The 23,233-nt window shown below is 44.1% G+C and overlaps 1 protein-coding gene across 1 annotated transcript; it reads right to left on the bottom strand.

The window, feature by feature from the left end:
* Window positions 1–938: 938 nt before the first annotated feature.
* Window positions 939–21,363, bottom strand: APOH (apolipoprotein H). The gene is made up of 8 exons (XM_066617810.1): window positions 21,300–21,363; window positions 15,772–15,948; window positions 9,814–9,910; window positions 6,822–6,898; window positions 5,058–5,246; window positions 4,642–4,821; window positions 2,493–2,690; window positions 939–1,131 (listed from the first exon to the last, which is right to left on the bottom strand). The coding sequence occupies exons 1-8, from the start codon at window positions 21,361–21,363 to the stop codon at window positions 1,073–1,075; spliced, it is 1,041 nt and encodes a 346-aa protein (XP_066473907.1). The 3' UTR covers window positions 939–1,072.
* Window positions 21,364–23,233: the final 1,870 nt, after the last annotated feature.

The raw sequence follows: 23,233 nt of genomic DNA, 5'->3' as shown, positions 1-23,233 counted from the left end.
TCCTGATAGTACAATTGTTGAATATATCCAAATCTCCCAATGTGACACAACTCACAATTTGAATTGTAAAAACTGTATTCATGTAAATTGAATTTAGTTTGCTGCTTTTTTAAATCTAATTTTCCTATGCTGTCTTATCTTTGTGAGTGCCTCAGCATGTTGCCACAAGAAACATGAGCACAGCTTGAGGCACTCTTTCAGTTGTCTATAAAGAGAAAGACAGGCTTCATTCATCATAAGAAGCTCTTGGAAACACTCCTAGACACAGTACAATATTTCAGGTTTTCTGCACAAAGCTTTCATGTTTGAAATGCAAGTCATAAAATTCATTTCACAGCTTCAAAGTCTTGGGGTAATAGTTTTTATTCTTCTTGCCAAAAGATAATAATTACAAAAATATCAACATTTTGTATGATATCCATTGGGGGGGGATAGTGTTTTAAGTTAATAAATCTATCTTGGAAATTAGTAAGTAGAATGAATGAGCTGTAGTTGGCAGGGTAAGCAGAGTTCAAGATACTTGGGAATTAGTTTATAAAATCACTTGTATCAATATGGCAGACAGTGAAGGTTGTTCTGCTCCATCAACCAAAGAGTATTTTGTGATATTGCATGTCATTTCACATTCATATTTCTGGATGCTTTCCCAATTTAGCAATATTCTTAGTTGTAAAATAATAAAAAGAATTTAAGGTCAACCAGCATTTGTATTGAAATCATAATTGCTTAAACATTCAAGTATTTTACACAATATTCAAAGTAAATTTAAACCTGCAGATGAAATAGGTGCTCGTATATTACTGTGAATCTTTCAGTGGCGTGTGCTTGTCACACACTGGCCAGTTTGTTTGTATGTAGAATATGTATCTTTAAAAAGAACATGAGAAAAAAATTAGCAAAATTCTGAGAAGCTTAAAAGCAAACATGATTGATTGCCACTAAATGGCCATTTCCAATGTATGGGTATGGTGTAGAAGGGTATGGGTATGGTGTAGAAGGACTCTGCTCCATTAATAGCCATCTCTTTTTAGCCTAATGACTTGAAGATATCCTCTTTGGTTCAATCTCAGTTCTAACATGGTGTCAGGTCTGCTACATCTGTCTTCACCAAGGTAGCAAACCACCCACGTTCTGTTTAAAACAAGATTAATAGATTCCAGTAAAATTTCTCAGAATATGCTACAGTTGCAGACATATGACATAAACAATGAGGAAGGGGAATTTTAGTACAATAAGAGCCCAATCCAATGCTGCCATGCCAAAAAGGCACATGCTGTATCCGGGTGGGGGGAGGCAGGGCTGGATCAGCGGGTCTGGGAAAAGAAAGGGGAACTATTTCCCATAAGCCTCCGACTTATGGAGGGGCAGGGAAATTTGGAAAAGAGGGGATAGGATCCAGTGTGTGCCATTGTTACCCAAATCAACCCCCCTCCTGCCACCTCCCACCCTGTTCTTTCCCCCATTGGCGCTTATGCAGCCACACTACGAGAACACACTGCATCTAATGGGGGGGAAGGGCAATGAGACAGCATCAGCAGGAGATAAATAAAAATATCACTGAACACCTGTGGCTCTGCGCAATCTGTACAGCAGCCATTTCAATGGCGTGTGACTGAGGAGAGAAAAGGTTTGCAGGGTGACTGGGAAAGAGGGGATAGGACCTAGTGCATGCTAGTGTTGCCAAGATTCATCCCTGCTCTCTCCCTTCCTGCCTACAACACTCCTCTGCCACCAACGTACTGGCACTGGTGGAGGCCTCTGGAGCTGCTGTTGTGCGTGCCACACCACTGCCCATTTGTGATAGTAGTGCAGAAGCACACAAAAGCAGCCTGCCTTTCGTACTACCATAAAGGGCCTTACACTACTGAAATGCAGGTTCCAGCAGCGCATGGCCACAATAGAATTGGGACCTTAGGGCCCAATCCTGTTGGTGTCAGGGTCAGTGGTACACTGCTACTGCCCGCTTCAGCTGTCGCAAAAGTGCCATAAGGCAATTTGCTGTCAGCAGCAGCAGCATGACTGCCGCTGAGGCACAGGCAGCTGTGAATGTCACCACTGGTCAGCGCTACAGGTTTTGGGGGCAGGAAGGGCGAGGGAAGACAGGGAGGAGGCAGAACTGGGTGGAGGGAGTGCAGCATTGGGCCTGGGAGACTCTGCCACTCTATCCTATCTCCCCTCCTGAGCCAGGAGACCTGACACAAGTCTCCTTGGTTCTTTGCCGGCTCAAAGGCAGGTGCAGATCCAAGTAGACCCATTGGGGCTGCCACAGGTTGACATAGCTAAGGGAATGTTTGTTCCTTTACCCTGAGGAGACCTGAGGCTGCTTCCCTGGCCCTACTGGATTCAGCAGTAGCCATTTTGGTGCCACTGGGGCCTTGGGCACTAGGGAAACTTAAGATTGGGCTGCCCTTCAACTAGTTTGGCTTCAACTTCATGTGGGAAAAAGTCACTTCAGGTGTTCTGTTTACCAAAGTAGAAAAGCTTTATCATACCTTTGAAACAGGCAGGGGCTGTGAGATTGCCATCTATACATTGAGCAGGTACAGTATAACTACATTGCTGTTCTTTGTTTTTGCAGAAAAACCAAATAGTCTCAGCATGCTGTATTCCTTCCTGGAGATGGTCTTGTACCTTGATTTTCTGCTCATTGTACAGCACTGTAGCTCTCTTAACTGGCATTGTGCATGGTGCTGTGAAGTGGAAAGATGTAAATAGTTAAACAATCAAGAGTCCTATCATTAGGTTCTACAAGGATCATACAGAAAGTCTCTGGGACAAATGCATTTTCATTGTGTGTGTTTTTCACACCAGCCTCTTAACTAAAAATCTTTTTCATGTGTGATACCAGAATGTGATACCAGATCAAAAAGATCCATCTGAAATGTTGTGGTTCTTGAAAGATAGAACCTTTCTTCGATTGTAAAAATCCCTATGGGGATTTAGAACAGCCTGCCCATGTAAACCACCTTCAATAAAGTCTGAGGAGAAATGTGACGACCAAGAAAGGCGGTATATAAATACATGTATGATGATGATGATGATGATGATGATGTATCATCTGCATTGTGAAAGTGCTCTGCCCCCCTTAATGTCCTTAATTAGTGAACCACAAGCATGAAGTGATAGCATCCTATTCTTTAGCACTGACAACTGTGCAATCACACCCATGAGTAATAAATGTACTCATTCATTTTAAAAGTTAATGCAATCAATGCAATTAATGCAGTTAATGCAATCAATGACCCAATCCTATGGGCTACATACAGTGGTGGAACTCCCACAGAGCAATCCAAACCTGTGCTGGAGCAGGTAAGCCAGGAGGCTTGCGCTGCATCCAACGCAGGTTCGTTGGCAGCAGCGGCTCAGCCAGAGGCAAGGGGAAGCTCTTCCCCTTACCCCTGGGTAAGGGCTGCCGTTCCCATTAGGTCTCTTCGGACCTGTACCACTTCTGGAGGTGGCGCAAGTCAGAGGAGAGTGGAGCGGCTTGAAGCCGCTCCGTTCTCCCCAAGGACAGGTTAGGATCTGGCATAACTGCCTGGTCCCAGCCCTGCCTCTGGCTCCCCGCGCCTGCCCCCAGGGCCACCCATCACCTGCCCTTCCCCCGCCCAGGAATGCCTCTGTCCCTCCTCCTCCCAGCCCCCACACACCTACCTTTGCCGCTTGTGTCGGCACAGGTGCGCCAACACAAGTAGCTGCGGGGAAGCCGCCATAGAGGCTTCTGTCAGCCAACGCAGCTTCTTCCCATGGAGGTGCAAATGTGCTTTATGGCATGTTTCCGACCCTCCTGGGCCAGCCCAAGGGACTTGGACCGGCCCAAGTCTTAGTTAGGATTGCGCCCCCAGTCTGCCACCATAAGCACTACTGCAGTCTCATAAAAGATGTCCCACTACACTGCACTTTGGGACTGCTGGTGCAAACAGCCAGAGGCCCCACTCTGCCACGCCACACCTGTTGGCAACACCTCACCCATATAGGTAAAGTGGAGGTGGGGCAGTTCAAGGGTGGGAATGCATGGATCCTGGCAGTGGCAGCATATGCCAGGATGCTATCCTTGTTTTCCCCCTCCAACACCCCTGATCACTTTGGACTTATGCTAACAAAAGGAGACCCATTGGCAACCAGATGGACTATCAGGCAGTAAGCAAAAAATACTTTTATTTACCTCTCCCAGCTGTCTGGTTGCCTGCCCCCCCCCCATAGCATTCATCACATGCTCTGTCAGCAGTGCTGCATGCTATGGACTGGTGGGGAATAGGATTGGTCTGTAAGTCTCATTGAAGGCAGTGGGACTTGTGTTTGCTGTAAATAGTTTTCAAGCTGTAATGTTTTTACTTTGCACCGTGAAACAGGTACAGTAAAGGGAAATGCACATAGCAACATACATCAACAGCTATCATGGGGTATTATCTGTATTCCAGATAGCCCAATGATTATGAGCGGACACTGGATGGATTTGTATGCAGCACAGCAAAAGCATGTGAATTTTTTTTTTTTAAACAAGATTCATATTCAAGATTCAAACTCATTGTTATACACCTGGGTGACTTTTGTGATTGCCTGAAACGGGGAGAAATCTATACAAAATCTTGTACTTTTTATAAAAATGCAAGTCAGTGTTTGCTTGCAGATGCTGAGTTCTACCTCTGCATATTGGTTTTGGTGACCAGCGGCCTGTTTTTTCACACCGGGATTCCATAGCTCCATCCATCACATATCTAGGATTACAGCCATAGGTCACATGATCTGCATAGCGATAAGTGCTGCGAAGAGCGAAGTTTATGAATCCATTTTCTATGCCTTCTGGATAAGCGCATTCCACAGCTGAATTGGGGGGAAAAAATGTTGAGTAGAAATTATGATGCAAGGGTACAACATGTATGCTACATCAAGGACTTTGTGTTCTGATTCCAAAAGAGAGAGAGAGAGAGAGAGAGAGAGAGAGAGCCCTGATCTCAAGAAAATAGCATTACCTTAAGGGAAAGTTTCAGAAGCAACTCCCCCCCCCCCCCCACAAATGTGTTCTAAGCAATCTTTTAAAATAGCAATACTGAACTTACATTTGCATGTTGGTATATTGCTCCAGCTCCCATTGGCCAGACAAGTAGCGATTTCTTTTCCAAACAGTGCAAAGGGCAATAAACAATCAAATTTGATTATATCTTGGAAGACAGATGTGTTTCCAGGTGAAAGTCTACGATAAGAAAGGACTCCAAATTCAGAAACCGGAGGCGGAGGACAAATCACAGCTGGAAAAACAGAGCACTTTTATTTCATACAATGTAAAAACTGTACACTTATGCCTGTATATTTGGCTAAGAATATAAATGTGTGCCTTTTGTGGAATGCATACAGTAGCACTATGAAGGAATATTTACCAAAATGAAACATATTGATGTTTTCTAGCCACACAATTTATTAACATCAATTGTGTTGGCTACCAAACATCATAGAACAGATCATATAATCCTCCTCTTAAGGATTTCATAGGTATAGAAGGACAGAATACAGCAAATGTATACCAAACTTGGAGGTTTATTCCAAACTGTAATCTAGCCCCCAATTGATTTTTTTCATTCCCAGGTTGAGCCTTCTTGCTCAGATGTTTGGTTGAAGTCCAGCAAATGCCAAAGGTAGCTATGTTGGTCCATATATTTCCAAGGCAAAGCATCTGCTGTTGCTGTTGACTTAAACCCTAGATATCAACTGGCTCATGATAACATCCCTTTAAAATCTATTTACAATCTCAAAGCTGAAAGTGAAAGAGGCCAAATTCAAATGAAAAACAGATGTTCTTATTACATACTAGTAAATTACGTACTAGTAACTAAACCTGTGATCCATGCCTTGGTGACATCAAGGTTAGATTATTGTAACATGCTCTACATGGGGCTGACCTTGAAGACAGTTCAGAAACTGCAATCAGTGCAAATTGTGGCAGCCTGTGTGATCGCTGGAGGTAGGTGGTTCAGTTGTATCAGGCCACTGCTCTGGCAGCTGTACTGGCTGCCAATTCATTTCCAGAACCAATTCAAGGTGCTGGTTTTGACCTTTAAAGCCCTTATACAGTTTGGGGCCAGGATATGAGAAACTACCTATTTCTATACAATCCAGCTTGTTCCCTCAGGTCATCAGAGAAGGCCCTTTTGTAGGTGTCGTTGTCTATGGAGGTGGTAGGGTCAGAAGCAAGAAATAGGGCCTTCTCAGTAGTGGCACCAACCTTATAAAATACCCTCCCTCTCAATCTACAAGCTGCTCCCTCCTTAGAGGCCTGCCAGTGGGTTCTGAAGATGTTTCTTTATAAACAAGTCTTCTGAGTTCATGCCCTTTTTAACAAGGTCATCTGGATTTTATAAATGGAGTTCTACCTCTCTTATAAGGTGTCTGCTGTTGGTTTTGTGTTAATTGTTTTAAGGTTGTTTTAATGTTTTAGGATTTTTTAGGGTATATTGTAATTGCTTTAATTGATTTTCTGTAAGCCACTTTGGGTTTCCTTATGGGGAAAAAAGCAGGGTAAAAATTCAGTACATAAAAAACTTGCATTTTTTGCACCTAGATAAATTCCTTTTTGATATCCCATCAGTGAATGATAGTCATTGGGCTTACTTCTGAATCAAATAAATAACACCGTTTTCAAACACCTCTACCTGTATTACAACATTTAACTTAATCAAGAGGTTTTCACTTATATGCATACAGAATTTCGTCATTCCAGCAGGTATGTAAACCTCCTAACAAATATTATAGGAAGGAATATGTTAGGAAGGAAGTCAGTTCCACTGCCAAGCATCTTAACATACATACAAATAACTTTTCACACATACGTTGGCATTCAGGTAGCTCTTCACTCCATTGTCCATCTGCCAGGCATTGGCTGGTTTTAGCGCCTTTAAGAATAAACCTGAGAATTAAAACATTGATGTAATAGTAGTTTGAAAATATTTGTACTAGAGCTTGTCAGAAATCCTGTTACGGGAAAATCCCCCCATTTTATTGTATTTCTGGTTATGCTACTTTGATATCAGGAACAGGCCTTCATATATGGATGCCAGCAGGCAAAATGAACTATTCTCCCAGAACACACTGGCCTGCAGGCCTCATTCCCACTTGGGTCAAGCTCAGACTCTTGGTTGTATATTCCCCCTTCTTCCCTCACAATCACACACCCTGGAAGGAAACTGATATCTCTAGCTGAATGAAACTCAGTAATCCTGTCAGATGTCCACCAAGATGCACAACAATAGCATAACAATAGCAAGTCACTCCTTGAGTATACTGCTTAGTTATTTCTCTATCTTTTTGGTTAACTGATTTGGACTGGAACCATGATGTTTATTATGATTGATTAATACTGTGGACAGGTATAAATAAGAATACAGGTTTTATTTTGGATGACCCTAGAAATGGTTTCTTGGGAGTTGTTAAACTGGCTGTGTTGGCATTTGGTCAGCTGTAGGGTAATGGAATTTCAGCTGGCTCAATTTGCATACATTCTGAATGAGGTTTAGTTCATAGATATAATTGGCAGGACAGGCAGTTCATCTTGTTTCTTTCATATCTGTACATTCCTGGAAGGTTTTATTGGCAAAAGTCGACCCACTACTAACTTTTTCCCTGTCAGAATTACTGTTTATTGATCCCTTTCTATTATAACTTTAGGGCCATGGTACTCTATTATAACTTTCTTAACCATGGTACTCATACCACCAGTGATACTTGAGATGGTGTCTGTGGTACACATAGGACCCCTAGACCCCCGTCACCTGGCAGCGAGACCAGCAATGCAACGTGACAAGCAGCAGTAGGAGGCTAGGCTCACTAGGCTCCAGCATGCACTTTTCACAAGCTCCAGAAAACCCTCCCACCTGCCCTGAACCTCTTATCAGTGTTATCACATTGCATCTGATCTACCAATCTGGAAGTAACTGGTGATTACATCATTGCCAGTTACTTCCAGTGGTACTTCCAATAGGTGGACATGTGAAATGGTACCGCAGGGAACAAACGGTGAAAAATGCTGCTTTAGGGGAATGACTTGAAGACATTCATTTTCAATAGATGATGAGGCATCCACTGCCTTCAACAGTGTTGAAGATGAGGAAAGAAAAAAGCAAAGAATCTTCTGCTTGTTTAACTCCTGTTCTTGTTGGCATCCTTCAGTCTTGGAAGACTATGGTATCGTGCTCTGAATAGTGTTCTGGAACAGAGTGTCCTCTCCAGTGCGCGAAGCCTGGGTAAAGTAGATATGGAGGATAGACTGTTACCCATGCAGCCAATCCCCCCTCTCCACGTCTCTGAAATGGTCCAATGGAAAGGCAGAAGCCAATACAGTTGGTTCCAGTGACATCACAGGAGTTGCCAGAACGTGACTGTGTTCAGCCATGAACTGCCTCAGGGACTTGGGCTCCGGATTTTGCCTCGAGGTTGACTCCTGAAGCTTTTTCCATAACTGGCTGTAGCCAAAAGGCAGTGGAGGTTTGGGATCAGAGTTTTCCTTCTCTCAGATGAGGCTAACGAGTCCCATCTACCCGGTGGCTGAGGCTAACGAGTCCCATCTACCCATCTATCCCCTGAGGGCTGGGGATAAGAATAGGCCCTCAGTTTGGCTGTACTTGTCGTAAGAGGCGACTGAACTCCTGTAGGGCTTTTCCTACTTGCATTCTCACACAGAAGCCTTTATACATACAATACAATAGTAGTGTCATAGTACAAAAAATTAAACATTTTCAATTAAACATTGAATTAAAAAAATTTAAACATTAAATTTTAAACATGACATCTGTTAGCCTTGCACATAGCTACATCCTCCCATTAATTGTATTGTCTTCTCATTCATTCTGCACTCTGTTTCAGCTTCAGTCCAAACCACTCCTTTAGGCATGCATTATTCTGTACTTTTTTGCAAGTCTTCTCCCTTGGGAGCAATGGTTAGAAGCTTTTCTTGCAGCTCCCTGAGCTTTGGAGGTGTCTTCTCTGGAAGCACAAGGCCAGTTCTGGTAATGGAAATGTTTAGGCCATTTTATGTCTTCAGCCAACAGCATGGTTTCTATCAAATCAATCTTGCATAGTTGTCTTCCATATGTAAAAAGTCAATCATTATGATCTGGCCATATTGCTCAGTGATGCCCATTCCAGTAATGTACTGGAAAGGTTTTGTCTGAGTAGGTTTTGTTGGCATAGGAATAACCAACAGAGTCCAACCACATGAAGAGACATTTTGTATGTTACTGGAGTGCTGTGGAATAGAACTATGGTGAAGTGATTCATTGTTTAGCCATATCAGTAAAGCTGATGTATACTCAGAAGCATGCTTTGGGTGGTCTTAAAGGTATTCTAAACCCTAATTTTGTCATGTGACATCCTCTGCTACCAACAGATGACCTCAGAGTAATCTCTTCTCATCCTTGGGAGTTGATACAGCAACTTTTGCCAGGCTTGTTGGCATTTGGAAATAGATATCTGCTGTAATGTGATTTTGAGCACAATTTGTTTTTCTAAACACTATTAAGCCATTTCTGCCCAACATTGTATATACACAGCAGAGACCAAAGGCAAAAATGGGTTAATAGGAGCCTAAGAGCTAGAAGCTTGCCTTCTTTAAAATACAACACAGTCATAATCATATAATGGCAAATAAGCTGAACAAAAGTGTATCAGAGACAATACACAATCGCTTGTCTGTATCTTGTGTCCCATTCATATTTATTACAATTGATTCAGATTGTATGTAGATATTTACACTCCATAGAGTACATATCAAAAAGATCTGTAGAAAATTAATGGTCCATTTCAACTGTATGAAAACACACAACTTACCCAGGGTCACATGAAAAACTGACAACACTTGGATAGCGGAGGTCTGTTCCATGTATTTGTCCGTTATACAAGGGTCCAGGGTAGGAACATTTCTTTGCTGTTTGAATATAAGGTAATGTTTTTAATTGCAGATAAACATGAAACAATTCCAGTGCTGAAATAATCAAGTATTCCAAAGATCCACTGCACATTTTGTATCACAATGGTCACTTGGGGAACCAATGGCACTCACTTTGGTGGCCATTTGGAGACTATATTCAGTTGCTGTACTCAATGATGGGCAGTCCAGATGCCCTGCTGTCAGAACTAGTGTTCTGCCCACACTGGCTGCTGTAAAGCCAGCTGTAAAGTGCACTCTAGCTGCACACACTGCTGGAGTGCCAGGGGGAAGGCCAGAGCCTTTCTATGTGCATTATTGGGGCACTGGCTGCCCATGGGAGCAGGTAAGCCAGGGCAAAACTGAGTGGGGAGGGAGTAGGGCAAGGAGGCTGTGGGAGGTGATGGATCTGGTGCAATGGCGCATGCCAGAGTCCGTCCCCTCCGACAGCCCCTTATACTCCCCTGCCCCTTATCTCTCCTGGGATTTACACCAGCAAAATCACTGGTGCAAGTTCAAGGACACCTATTGCAGGGCAGGAGATTTATAGAGCCTTTCCCTTTCCCTTCCCCTTCCCCTTCCAAAACCTCCACACACACCCCACTGGATACAATGCACCCCTTTTTGCCATGGCTGCATCAGTGGGAGGGGAGGAGATAGGATTGGATCATAACTGCCATACATTCTTCCATGGAGAAGTGATCCATGATAAGCAACCTGCCATGCAGAGAAGTCTCTTGTCATTACAATTACTGAAAATGTACATATTGGGGGGTTTGAATTGACACATTGACAAAAGGTTTTGTTGGCATGGTAGTTTGCTCCAACAGAATACCCTGGGCCTGGAAGAAGCCACCATAGGGAGAAATTTACATCACTGGCACAGTGGCTGTTTGCATCTATCAGTCCTAAGATGAAGGGCATTTGGATAGCTAACCTAAATCAAGTGCCATGCTAGGTAATGTAATCATTCAAAACTGTGAGTTTGCAGTAGTCCAGTTTTGTATGTACAGGACACACTATATACTATCAGTGATCCTCTATTATCCTTGCCTTTAAATATTGTCATAGTAAAATATTTCTCAAAATTTACTTTTAACAGATGCATGATGGGCAGAAATCAAGAGTATGGCTTCCCCCACTGTTGCATGAAAAGCTTTAGCCATTGTTCCTGCTGGTTATTGGACTTTAGAAGGTGACAAGTGCAGCCCTACATGTACCTGCTAAACAAAATTGCAATAATAATAGTTGTTTCTGATTATTGAGATTTCTGTCTATGCTTCATCTTGTAGCAGATCAAATTAATGCCATTATGGTGGTTTTGAACCATTATATACCCATTATATATGGGTTTTACTATAAAACATTGAACTTGTAATTGATATCCAGATACTTTCAGTACAGGCAAGAGATGCTTATCATCTGTGTTCAAATTAGATAGTATCACCCAATGGCAATACCCTAATTCCCCTAATACAGTGAGTTCCCAAACATTTTTGACTGGCATCTCCCCCGACTTACTGGGCTGTGGCTCCCCATTAGGGCTACAATTCTAAACATTGTATAGGGTGGCAGGTTTTGCACAATGATTCTGTGGCTCCCCTGGGTGGTTTCCATGCCCCCCACCCCATGGGGAGCCACAACTCACAGTTTGGGAGCCACTGCCATAATATATTGGCAAAGTAGAGGAGGTGCTGAGGTCACTGTAAGATTTTTGGCACTAAAATTTCTAAAGACAGGGACCATTTCCACATACAAAAATAAACCAAGCGGAAAGCAGGGATTCTAGTATTGTTTTTGACTACCTCCTTAGACAGGGACCATTTCCACATACAAAAATAAACCAAGCGGAAAGCAGGGATTCTAGTATTGTTTTTGACTACCTCCTTAGACAGGGACCATTTCCACATACAAAAATAAACCAAGCGGAAAGCAGGGATTCTAGTATTGTTTTTGACTACCTCCTTAGGGTACATGTGAAAATGTAATACACTTCATGGGCAAACCCTGGAGTAGGCAAAACCTGGCCCGCGGGCCACTTGCAGCCCTTGGGGACCCCCAATCTGGCCTGCAGGAAGCCCCCAGTCTCCAATGAACCTTTGGCCCATTGGAGTCTGTCGGAGCCCATGCTGGCCCACCACTGCTAGTTGTGACCGCCAGACGTGAGCAGCAGGCCATGTTAGAGCAAGGCCTCTGATAGTTTCCATGTGTTTTCTGCTTTTCCTTTGGCATTATTTTAATGCCTCCCACCCATTGCCTCTGAACAACTAATGTCTCCATGTGTTTCTGGCTTTGTCTGTATGTTTTCACTGAGCAGCAGGTGAGTGGCAAATAGTTCATAGTTCTCATGTGGTTCCACATGCCTGCATTATAGTTTATAAATAAGTTCAGTAAAATTCATTCATTCATATAAGTTCAGTCTCTAATGTATTCATTTATATAAATTTATTCAAATTTGAAATGTAAATTAATTCTTTTTTCCCAGCCCCCAACACAGTGTCAAAGAGATGATCTGGCCCTCCTGCCAAAATGTATGCCCACCCCAGCAATACACCAAACCACCAAGCTTGGTGGCTCTTAATTTAGTAGGTTATGGACGCAATCCTACCCTGCGCTGGAACAGGCAAGCCAAAAGACATACAAAATTATGCCTGGGAAGGATAGAGTGAATAGAGAGATTCTCTTTTCCCTCTCACACAATACCAGAACCGGGGGACATCCTCTAAAATTGAGTATTGGGAGAGTTAGGACAGACAAAAGAAAATATTCCTCCACTCAGTGTGTAGTTAGTCTGTGGAACTCCTTACCACAGAATGTGGTGATGGTAACTGGCCTAAATGCCTTTAAAAGGGGATTGGACACTTTTCTGGAGGAAAAATTCATCATGAGTTACAAGCCAGGATGTGAATGTGCAACCTCCTGATTTTAGAAATGGGCTATGTCAGAATGCCAGATACAAGGGAGGGCACCAGGATGCTGGTCTCTTGTTATCTTGTGTACTCCCTGAGACATTTGGTGGGCAACTGTGAGATACAAGAAGCTGGACTGGATGAGACTATGGCAGTGTTATTCAAACTGTGAGGCGCGGTTCCTTAGGGAGGCGCCAGGAACTCAAAGGAGAGGCGCGGGATGTCCTCTCGAAGTGATACAGTCACACCCATGAGCAGAATAGGAGCCCCATCTTCTGCCCGTCATCTGCGCTTTTTTAAAGCAGAAGAAAGGGGAGTTGCTCAGCTGCAAGAGTGGCTGCTGCCACCCCGCCCTCTTCTCTCTCCACTCCAAGGCTGCCACCTTCTGTGTTCGCTGCATGTTGTTTCCAAAGCTCTTCGACTCCAACCCCCACCTGGCAAGTACCAAGCATGCTCAGCTTGCAGTCCTTAGCCCTCACTGACCATCAGAAAGAAACCCTCCTTGATCCTTGTCTGGTTGGTTCCGAGTTCCCAGCCTGGGATCGCTTCTCATCAAAGTGAAATCTCTCTTTTCAACCCCTTCCTCTTCTACTTCCCTCTTTTGATATCCAAACCTTCCTGCTTTCCTCCCCCTTAAAGTTGTTTCCATGCAATTGGCAAAGGGAGGAGGGGAGAGACAAGCACACAATTTACTTGGCCAAGAGAAGAAAAAGGGAACAGTTTATAACGTGATTTATTAATCTTGTTGTTTGACTGAAGAGGCTGTATTTTTAAAGTGATGAATCTTGCTATTTGAAGCCATTCAATGCTTATCAGCCATTGATGAAGTGATTCCCAGCCCAATCCTATCCACACTTTCCTGGGAGTAAGCCCCATTGACTCTAATTGGACTTACTTCTGAGTAGGCATGCATAGGCTTGAGCTGTGCATCTCCTAGTATAGGAGACAAATCAGCTTCCTTATCAGCTCTGATATATTTTCATGGTCTATTTTTGTTTTCCCCACCAGCTGCTGGAAAAATTTAATTTAATTTGATTAATAAAGGGTTCAATCCTATCCAAGGAGAATGGGAGAAATGACTAGTTGGATTGGGGTCCACAAGGGTGTGTGTATGTGTAATGTTGGTCAGACTGGTTGTTCACAAAGTTCATTTGATAAAACAATTCTATTGGTATGCTTACAAAGTTTTAAAAAATGAGTCTTTCCGGACCAGACAAAATCTACCTACTCCAGCATCCTGTCTCCAACAGTGATCAGCAGCTGATCATTTATAAAGCATGTATATTGCTGTGTATTAATAACATATTTTTAAGATCTGCACTTAATTAATGATATGAATAATATAATTAATATTAATATAGTTAATATTTCTGGCCACTTCCTGTTTAATGATGTCACTTTCAACCCTCAGGAACATGATGGGGAGTCATGGCCAACAGCCACAGGGGTCAAGGGAGCCACTGGTCGGAAAAGTTTGAGTACCACTGGACTATGGCCTGATCCAGCGGGGCTGTTCTTATGTTTTTTTGCTGTATCCAACACAGGATAGGGGCCAGAATCGGCTTAGCCAGAGGTAAGGGGAAACTTTTCCCCTTATCTTCAGGTAAGGCACCCTGGCCCCAATGGGTCTCCTTGGACTTGCGCCACCTCCTGAGGTGGCACAAGTCTGAGGAGAGTGGAGCGGCTTCAAGCCGCTCCGACCTCCCCAGGAACGGGGGTTGGGATCCAACATAACTGCTGGGTCCCAGCCCTTCCTCCCACTCCCTGCCCGCCCATAGGGCCACCCAACACCTGCCCTCCCCACCGCCCAGGAACACCTCCCTCTTGCCTCCTCCCCGCCTTGCCCCGTCCACCCCAAAGCCTTGCATTGGGCCAGCTGGGCTGACGCAAGGCTCGATCCCTCCGTCAGCATGGAGGGTTGTGTCAGCCTCCGCAGGTGTGCTGGCCTTGCTGGCTCCCAAGGAGGTACAAACATGCCTTATGGCACATTTGCAACCCTCCTGGGCTGGAGCAAGGAACTTCTTCACTGGTTTCCCATGCTTTTCAGGTACAATTCAAAGTGCTGATTTGGGCCTTTCAAGCCTTTTATGGCTTGGGACCTGGATATCTAAATGCCCATCCATTCCTATCATACCTAGTCATTAAGAACACCTTCAGATTTCCAGGTATCTCACCCGCACAGGGTAGGTGAATAGTGATCAGAGAAAAAACAACAGCGATCAGTGACCTTTTCTGTGGCGTGCTCCTCTTGTGGAATTCCCTTCCTGAAGACAGTCCCCGGAGCCTATTCTGTGGAATTTCACATGATAATTTCAAACTGTTTCATTTGCCTGGGCTTAGCTTTAATGAAGGGTAGTGGTGATGTTTACCAGCCCAATCCTGAGCTTTCCAACGCATGGGGCTATCACCGTTTTCGAGCTCCAGACAGCCGCCAGCAGCTCCTTAGGAGAAGAGGACTTTCATCCCCTTCCCCTGGGTAAAGTGAGTAGCCCCACAATGGGGCTACTCAATTCTATGGCAACCCAAAGATTGGTGTAGATTCAACAGCCTCCATGTCAGGAGGCCAGCCCAACACGGAGGATCTGGTGGAGCAAAGCTCCTCAAGAGGTGGTGCAAATCCAAGGAGACCCATAGGGGCTCCAGTGGTTTATCTGGGGGGTAAAGGGAAGAGTTTCCCCTTACCTTCAGCTGAGCCACTTTGCAGCCCTATCTTGCACTGCATACAGTGCAAGCTTCCTGGCTTGCCTGTTCCAGTGAAAGATAGGATTGTGCTGTTATTCTGCCATGTTACTATGTTGTATCCTTTGTTTTATGATGATTAAAAAAAATAGTTTTATTCTGTATTTCACTGAAAGTCACACTGTGAATTTCTTGAAATTATAGGGAGGGTGTGACTACCATGGACAAATAAACAGTCAGTGAAGTAAACCGAAGGAGGAAGAATGTACTTACGTATACAGCGGAGTGTAACCAAAGGCCATTTGCCAGATAAAGGGCATCTATAACTCCTGCTACCACTCTGAGGAACATAGCCGGGGTTACAGGTGTATGTAATTTCATCTCCTGGATTGTATTCTTGCTTGACTATGTCAACAGTAGCCAACAATATTTCAGGTGGTCTGGGACAGGCTAGAAAACATCAGAGGCATGAGAAGCTATGCGTTGCCGTTTTTCAAGCGACAGTATTTGGCATATATATATAGCACTTTAGGAGTATGCAGAGCATGTCACATGTTGCTGTCATTCTTGCAATAAAACTGTAAAGTGAGTGGGATACAATGCTATACACACTTTCCTGGGAGTAGATCAATGGGACTTATTTCTGAGTAGATACCCATAGGATTGTTTTGTAAATATTATTCTCCCTAGATTGCATCTGAAGCTGAGAGTGGCTTACCTAAGGTCACCTAGTGAGATCATAACAATGGTGACAGCCTTGGCTGCAGGACAGCCTTGTCCTTGCCCTGGGGAGCCAGAGTGCTCACCCACCTCCCGGCATCAGAGTGCACAGCCATGCCACCCAGGCTGGACTCATGGTGGGGCAACAAGGCCAAATGGCACATTTCTTGTAATGTGTTGTTTGGCCCTTACTTTCATTCCTTTATTTCAGTTTGATTTTGCTTTCATCATTCAACTCAATTGTGTCTTTAACAAAGCATTGTATTGCTCATGCTTTCCCTTGCAAAAAGAAGGATGATGCCAAAATAGTTAACTTACCTCTCTTAGCAAAAACTAAGCAGCCAGTAACTACCAAAGAACTACAGCCTAATGAACTCTGGATTGACAAAATCCCCTTTGCAAATCTGATTGCAAATTTTACAAATGTTTTCTAAAACTAGAGAAATTAAATCAGGTCAGTATTAATTTCAAATCTACTTTTTCCAAAGCCCCCAAGATTCCACTTCCTCATCATATATTGATTGTTGGAGTATTAATTCTACTTAAGAGGCAAATTGTAGAAGAGAAGCAGTGTTAAGTCTGTATGAGCAAAAAACCTGAAAGACAATATAGTTTTGTAAAAGCTACCTGGTAAATATTATAAAATGTCCTTTCCTAGGCAATGGCCTCTTTGTCAGCATAAACCCCAATGCACACACAAGATAAGGTGCTTGGAGTGAAAATGGGGCCACAATTTATTAAGTATTACATATAGCCATTCATTCATACACTGCAGTGAATCCTAAGTTTCTCAAATACATCACCCCCCTTTAGTGTGAACACCTCACTTGGGGAAGACAGCCAGGTATTGTCTTATTCCCTTATTTGAGTGATCCCACTTGAAGTCCAAGCAGTATATTATCAGTGCCAATAGCAGCTTCTCAACATGGCACTCTGGAAAAGGGCTCAAAGAAGTGGGATTGTACTGCCTATTCCAAGCCAGATGTCCCTTTGAGGTTGCTGGTAGCTAGCAACTCTGGCTGAAGGTCGGTCTCCAGCTTGCATTCCCAAACTGGGCAGTCTCAGGTGACCAGTCCTAGGCCCCCTGTGGCCATTTCCTTGCCACAGGGTGCACACCATCCCTGATCTTAAACCTCCATCCCCCAATATTCCTGCCAGTTTTGACCACCCTCACTAAATAGCTCTCCAACTCCTCCCTCAGTCGGCAGACCAATCACGTAGGAGCAAAAAATGCGTACTTGATCCCCAAAAGGCAACTAGAGAATCAAACTGGGAGAAAGTATCCACCTTCCAAACAGTGGAGTGAAAGGATACTCCATCTGGGGACAACTAGACAGCCCTGTCCCTGCCAGCCAATTGGCTGGCCAGTTTCCCCACCCTGCCTCATGCAGCCAAAAGGAGACAGAGGCGCAATCTTTGTTTCATTTTGCTGACCTGATATTGCATATCAAAGAGTTCTGCTGTAGGTCCTTTGCATCCCAGTCTGAGGGTGTTGCTGAATTGCCAAACTATTAACCCATGGATTCACATGCATAGTGCACAAAATATAATGGGAGGCCACAGTAACATGGAAGTGTTAAGTGAATAATCCATGAGCAAGAAAGTCCCTGCTTCAAAGCTCATCTTGCTCATGAATTTAGCAGACTGTTCTAACCGTCCAATCCTATCCAATTTTCCAGCACCAATGTAGTCGCTATGCAGCCCAGAGGTAAAAGAACAAACATTCCCATGTCTTGAGGAGGCCTCTGTGCCTGCCTCCCCCACTGCAGGATGAAGCACTCACCCTGTTGACACTGCTGCAACTGTGTTGGTACGTTGGTTAGGATTTGACTGTTAGGCAAGTTACAGCACAATCTGCATGTCTCCTTGGAAGTGAGTCCAATGAGATTTGTTTCCAGGTAAGCATGTACAGGATTGCAGCTGTTCTCTCAATATGGCATTAATAGTAGTGGTCTACTTTATCATACTGTTATGAGGATTCTTGAGATAATACTTGAGAAAGACTTTGAATGCTTGATCTATGCCAGGAGTGCTCAAACCCTGGCCCGGGGGCCACATGAGGCCCTTGGGGGCTCCCAATCTGGCCCTTGGGGAGCCCCCAGTCTCCAATGAGCCTCTGGCCCTCTGGAGTCTTGCTGGAGCCCGTGCTGGCCCAACGCAACTGCTCTCAGCATTAGGACAACTGTTTTACCTCTCACTTGAACTGTGGGACAAGGGCTCCCTCCACTACTTGCTGTTTCACGTCTGTGAGGCAGCAGTGGCAGCAAAGGAAAGGCTGGCCTTGCTTTGAAAGACCTTCATTCATTCATATAAGTTCCATCTCTAATAAATTCATTTATGTAAATTTATTCAAATTTTAAATGTAAATTAATTCTTTTTTTTCCCTGCCTCCGACACAGTTTCAGAGAGATGATGTGGCCCTCCTGCCAAAATGTTTGGACACCCCTGATCTTTGCTATAAGAGTACAAAGCATCACTATGCACAGTCTGCATTCTAGGTCTCACCTCCTTAACTTGGGGGTTATTCAGGTGATGGGCACAACCCTGCTGTCCCCTCCACGTATTCAGTGAACGAAATGTGATGGAGCTAGTTTGTTTTTGATTGCAGATTTGTGAGACTCCTGCAAAACGTTGCTCCGCCTCCTGCAGATGTGGGTGGGGGTGTTCTTGCCTAGTTCTTCCCTTCAGGAGGTAGGGGATGGGGCCAAAACACATTTGGATGAATGACAAGGGGTGGGGGAGATGTCGTCACCTCCCAGCCAATTCAAGTCTCAGCAGTGGTGTCGCTAGAGGGGTGCAGGGTGTGCGGGTGATGAGGGGGCGTGGGGGGTGCAGTAGGGTGAGGGCCACACTGGGTGATGTGCACAGAGGGAGTGACACCAGTACTGGCCAAAATTATTTTTAATCTTGGTATTTTTGAATAATACCATCATGTTATATATCAATCAATGTGTAATTTCATGCAGAATGCAATGAAAGAAACCACGTTGAAATATCTCTATTCCATCAAAAGTTATCACCACCAAAAATCACCATGTTTATACATCACCATGTCCACCTCCCAGTACACTGCCCTACCCACTGCATGGAAGGAGGTCCATCATAGGGCTGACATGCTGGCGTCCCACACTGGTGGACGCAAACTCTAGTTGCGCCACTGAATCTGGGTAAGCATGTGACCAGAGCCACGACACTGTTTCCCAGCTTGGCTTGGGCCTACCTTTGTAGGACACCCAATTTTTCATCAGCAACAGTTCCAGCAGCAGCAACAGCAGCAGCAGCAAATACATTAACGATTGGGGCAACCACAGCAGGGCATGCATGCTAAAAGAAAAAAGGGGAAAGGTACAAGAGTTGCCAGCGTGGGAGGAGTAGGGGTTCCTTTGAGTCTTCTCCCCTTATAGGGGATCCAAGGTAATATAACTCACACAACCCAACCCACCCTCCTCTCCCCTGTTTGCCTAGAGTAGGTGTTTGTCTACTGCTTAGTTTGTGGGTTTTCCCCTTGTTCTGGCTGCAGTGGCTTCCCCTATTATTGCTCCCCTTTTTGGCCAATACCCTCTTCACTGGCCCAACTGAATTAATATACAGGAAATACGTTGTTATAAGAGGCTAAGTGGGGCACTGGGGGACTGGGGCATCTCCTGTGTGTAGCTAGGTCATGTTTTGTGGAGTGGCTGTTTTGAGTCCTGGGCCTGTCTGCCCCTCCTTCTTTCCAACTAGGTTTTGCATTGGATTAAAAAGAAAATAAAGAAGAGAGGGGTAAAGGGACGGAAAGGAAAGGGAGCAGTTTAGCAACATAGAGTCAGGACTGCGTGTTAGTTGTGCTCACCTTAGCCAGTTTTTCCAGGCTACTTTTGTCATCGTGCATAAGTGGGCTCAGAAATCTGGGGGCAAGGCACACCCACCACCTCCCAGGTGCCAAGCTACACAGGTCTCTTCTTCTGATGAAGATAAGGAAATGGTGTCAATACATGATCTAGTGGCAGGGATGGAAGCTGTTGAAAAAAGTCCAAGCTGTGAAAGCTGCTAACCAGGGTGATGGTGGGGAGATGTTGGGTATCTCAACACAGAGTGCAAGAGCCTTGCACAGGCCTGAAAGGGCTATGCTAATGGGTTCCCTGGTTGCCAGGGTATCAGCAGTGGAAAGGCAGCTGGACATGGCAACTGATAGTACAGTTTTACCTATGGGGTGCGCTGTATCAGGTGCTGCACTAGAGACATTCAGCTCTGTGTTGGAGTGAACGCTACAGTGTTTCACTGGGTTTCATCAGACTGCCCACTATTTTGATGATTTTCTTCTGATGGCCTTGGTGGAGTCTGGACATTGCCAACTGCTGTTATAAGTTTTTGTATTGTTATGTAAGAGTTTAGGGTAGCCCTTGACAAAGCATAAGATGGAAGGCTTGTCCAACTGATTTCATTCCAAGTCACCTTGTCTTGTGTGTTTTATGGGGAAATAACTGGGTAAAAAATATTCCAGTCACTTACTGATCAAGTGAGTGTCACAGGCACATATTAACTTTTCTTCATTACTCACACAAATCTGCAATCAAAGAAAACAGTAGACCTGTTCACACCTTCAGAGTGCATTAAATGCACATGCAAAGTAGAAGCAAGTTCATTTTCACAGGCTCTGCTTCTGACCTCTGCACATTAAGTGGAAGGTGTGAATGGAGGTGTCTGCATGTACAACAACTGGGGATTCCAAGTACCCAGTGTTCCTGGTCATGCAGTTGAGACTATAAGTGTACAACTGTACACACAGAGAATTCTGATTACAGTTGCCTCTGAACATGCCAGAGTTAGCGGGCGCAGTCCAACCTCCCTCCTCCACACATTCGGCGAGGCCTGAATAAGTGGCTATGGTTCATGTGACAATCCACATGTAAAAGATGGGAGACATCTGTTCACAGTAGACATGTTCTCCAGAACTGAAGCAAAGGGAATTCACAGCCTTCTTCATGCATCTAATAAAATAACTGATTGCCTAAGAAATTTCATGCCACGATACACCTATCAATCCCCAAGAAACCACAGCAAGTTTTGTCTTATTAAAAATCAACAACAGAGATGCTTACCATGTCTTGTAAGAACAGCATGGGCTACAGCAGCTATCCATAGGATGAGTGAGACAGACAACATTGCTGCTGCTGGATTACTGGTTTTCCAAATGAGCCCACACCCAGCATTTGGCCTCCTAAGCAGAAGAGAAAGGTTAAATATTAACGCCACCTAATTTGGTTTTTATTCCAGTAAACAAAGGAAAAAAGATCCCTGTTATTTCGGAGTAAACAGACACTGAGCAAACAGTCATGGAAGGCATTGTGCAATCCTTAACATGAGTTCAAATAGGGCTTCAGTTTGAAGGTTCTGTTTGGGAATGTTTTGTTCTGCGTGTGTTCCTGGACTGAATTGCCCCATCTTTACCAAAAGTTTTAGGTACAGCGTCAGCAGGGAGGCAATACGTTGGATTGTAAGTGCTCTCAGGATAGTTCCTTCATTCTTAAAACTCAAGACTTGCACCCGAAGAAAAATCCACCTCATTATTTGGGAAATTCCAAGCCAGCTAGATGCTCTTTTTTCTTTGGAAAGATGTGTTTTGATCTGTAAAAGCCTAAAAGTTGCAGATAAGTAAAAATGCTAAATTAATATTTAAAAGGAAGACTTGTGTAGCTGAGGCTGCAATCCTAGCCACACTTTCCTGAGAGTAAGCCCCTCTGAGTAGACCTAGTTAGGATTGTGCCCTAAATCTCATAGATTATTCAGGAGCCAATTCCACTAAGTTCAATGGAACTTATTCCACAAATTGGAGTGTATATAATTTCAACTTTACAGCCCATTCCTATGCTGTAGGAAATTACTTAGAACTTATTCCCTCTAGGTATGTGCGTCCCTGTTAAGTAAGCAGTGCATTGCAGATTTAATATTAAGGTGGTTATTTGATTTAAGGATTATAGTGCACCTAAATGTAAGTTTGGCTGGTATAAAACTACAGCATGCCCAAGAAGTGTCCAAAGTTTCCGTGCTGTGAAAAACAACATTGGGGGAGAAACAGGCTACTCCAGAGTTTTTACTGCTATGGGCAGACTCTGTACAAGACAACCTTGTGCCTGTTTGCTGGAAAGTGCCATCTTGTAAGCGTGGACAGAACAGTAGATCTTCTTTTCGTTATCAAGACTCTTTTCTCAGGTTTCATCTGCTGGCAAGTTATAATACTGGGAGGTCTTATCAGGCTTGTTAGCCCAGTGTTTCCCAAATTGTGGGTTGCAACCTGATTGTTGGTGGGTCATGAAACTTAAAAGCCAATAGCTAACAAGGCAAATGTACTGAGTCCTATAGAAAGTGAAACTAAGTGTGTGTTTACCTGCAAGTAGGCAAATGTGCCTCAGCTCCTATTGAAGGCCAGGCAAAGGGGAATGCAAGGTCACCAGAATGGTCTTGACCCAATGAATGTGGAGCTCAACAAATGCTCCAAATGGCACCCCCGCATAGTAAAAAGGATGAAAACAGAGGCTTGAGTAGCAGCAGGCAAGATGAAACTTTTTTTTCAATTGTTTCTTAAAGCTAGGTGGGTCCCAATAGAGTTCATTTTAAAAAGTGGGTCCCAATGTTAAAAGTTTGGGAACTGCTGGTGTAGTCTGATCAGCTCCTTGAGATGTAGAGGGTGTTCTCAACCGGAAAGGGCCTGTTAAATATTGCAGGAGTGATGGTGGAGATCTAGTTTGGAGGCATGCTGTCTAGGATCGCTACATTTTTTTTTCTAGCTGTACCTCTCCTCATCAGTTTTGTGACAGGCAGAATTGCAACAAATGAGACAATCACGGAATCCCCACACTGCAAAAAGTTGTTAATTTCCTGCATGCCGTATTGCCATCTGGCAGCTAAAGGTGCAGAACCTTTCCAGAAAAAAATGTGGTATTCCTAGCTATAATTTTGTTATGCGGGCAGCACAATCCTAACTTTGGCTGGAACAGGCAGGTCAGCAGGCCTGCGCTGTATCCAACACAAGTTT

This window comes from Tiliqua scincoides, chromosome 2 (genome assembly GCF_035046505.1).
Source record: "Tiliqua scincoides isolate rTilSci1 chromosome 2, rTilSci1.hap2, whole genome shotgun sequence".
NCBI lineage: Eukaryota > Metazoa > Chordata > Lepidosauria > Squamata > Scincidae > Tiliqua > Tiliqua scincoides.
The sequence above is the reverse complement of the archived record's forward strand: the minus strand, read 5'-3'. Positions and strand labels throughout refer to the sequence as shown.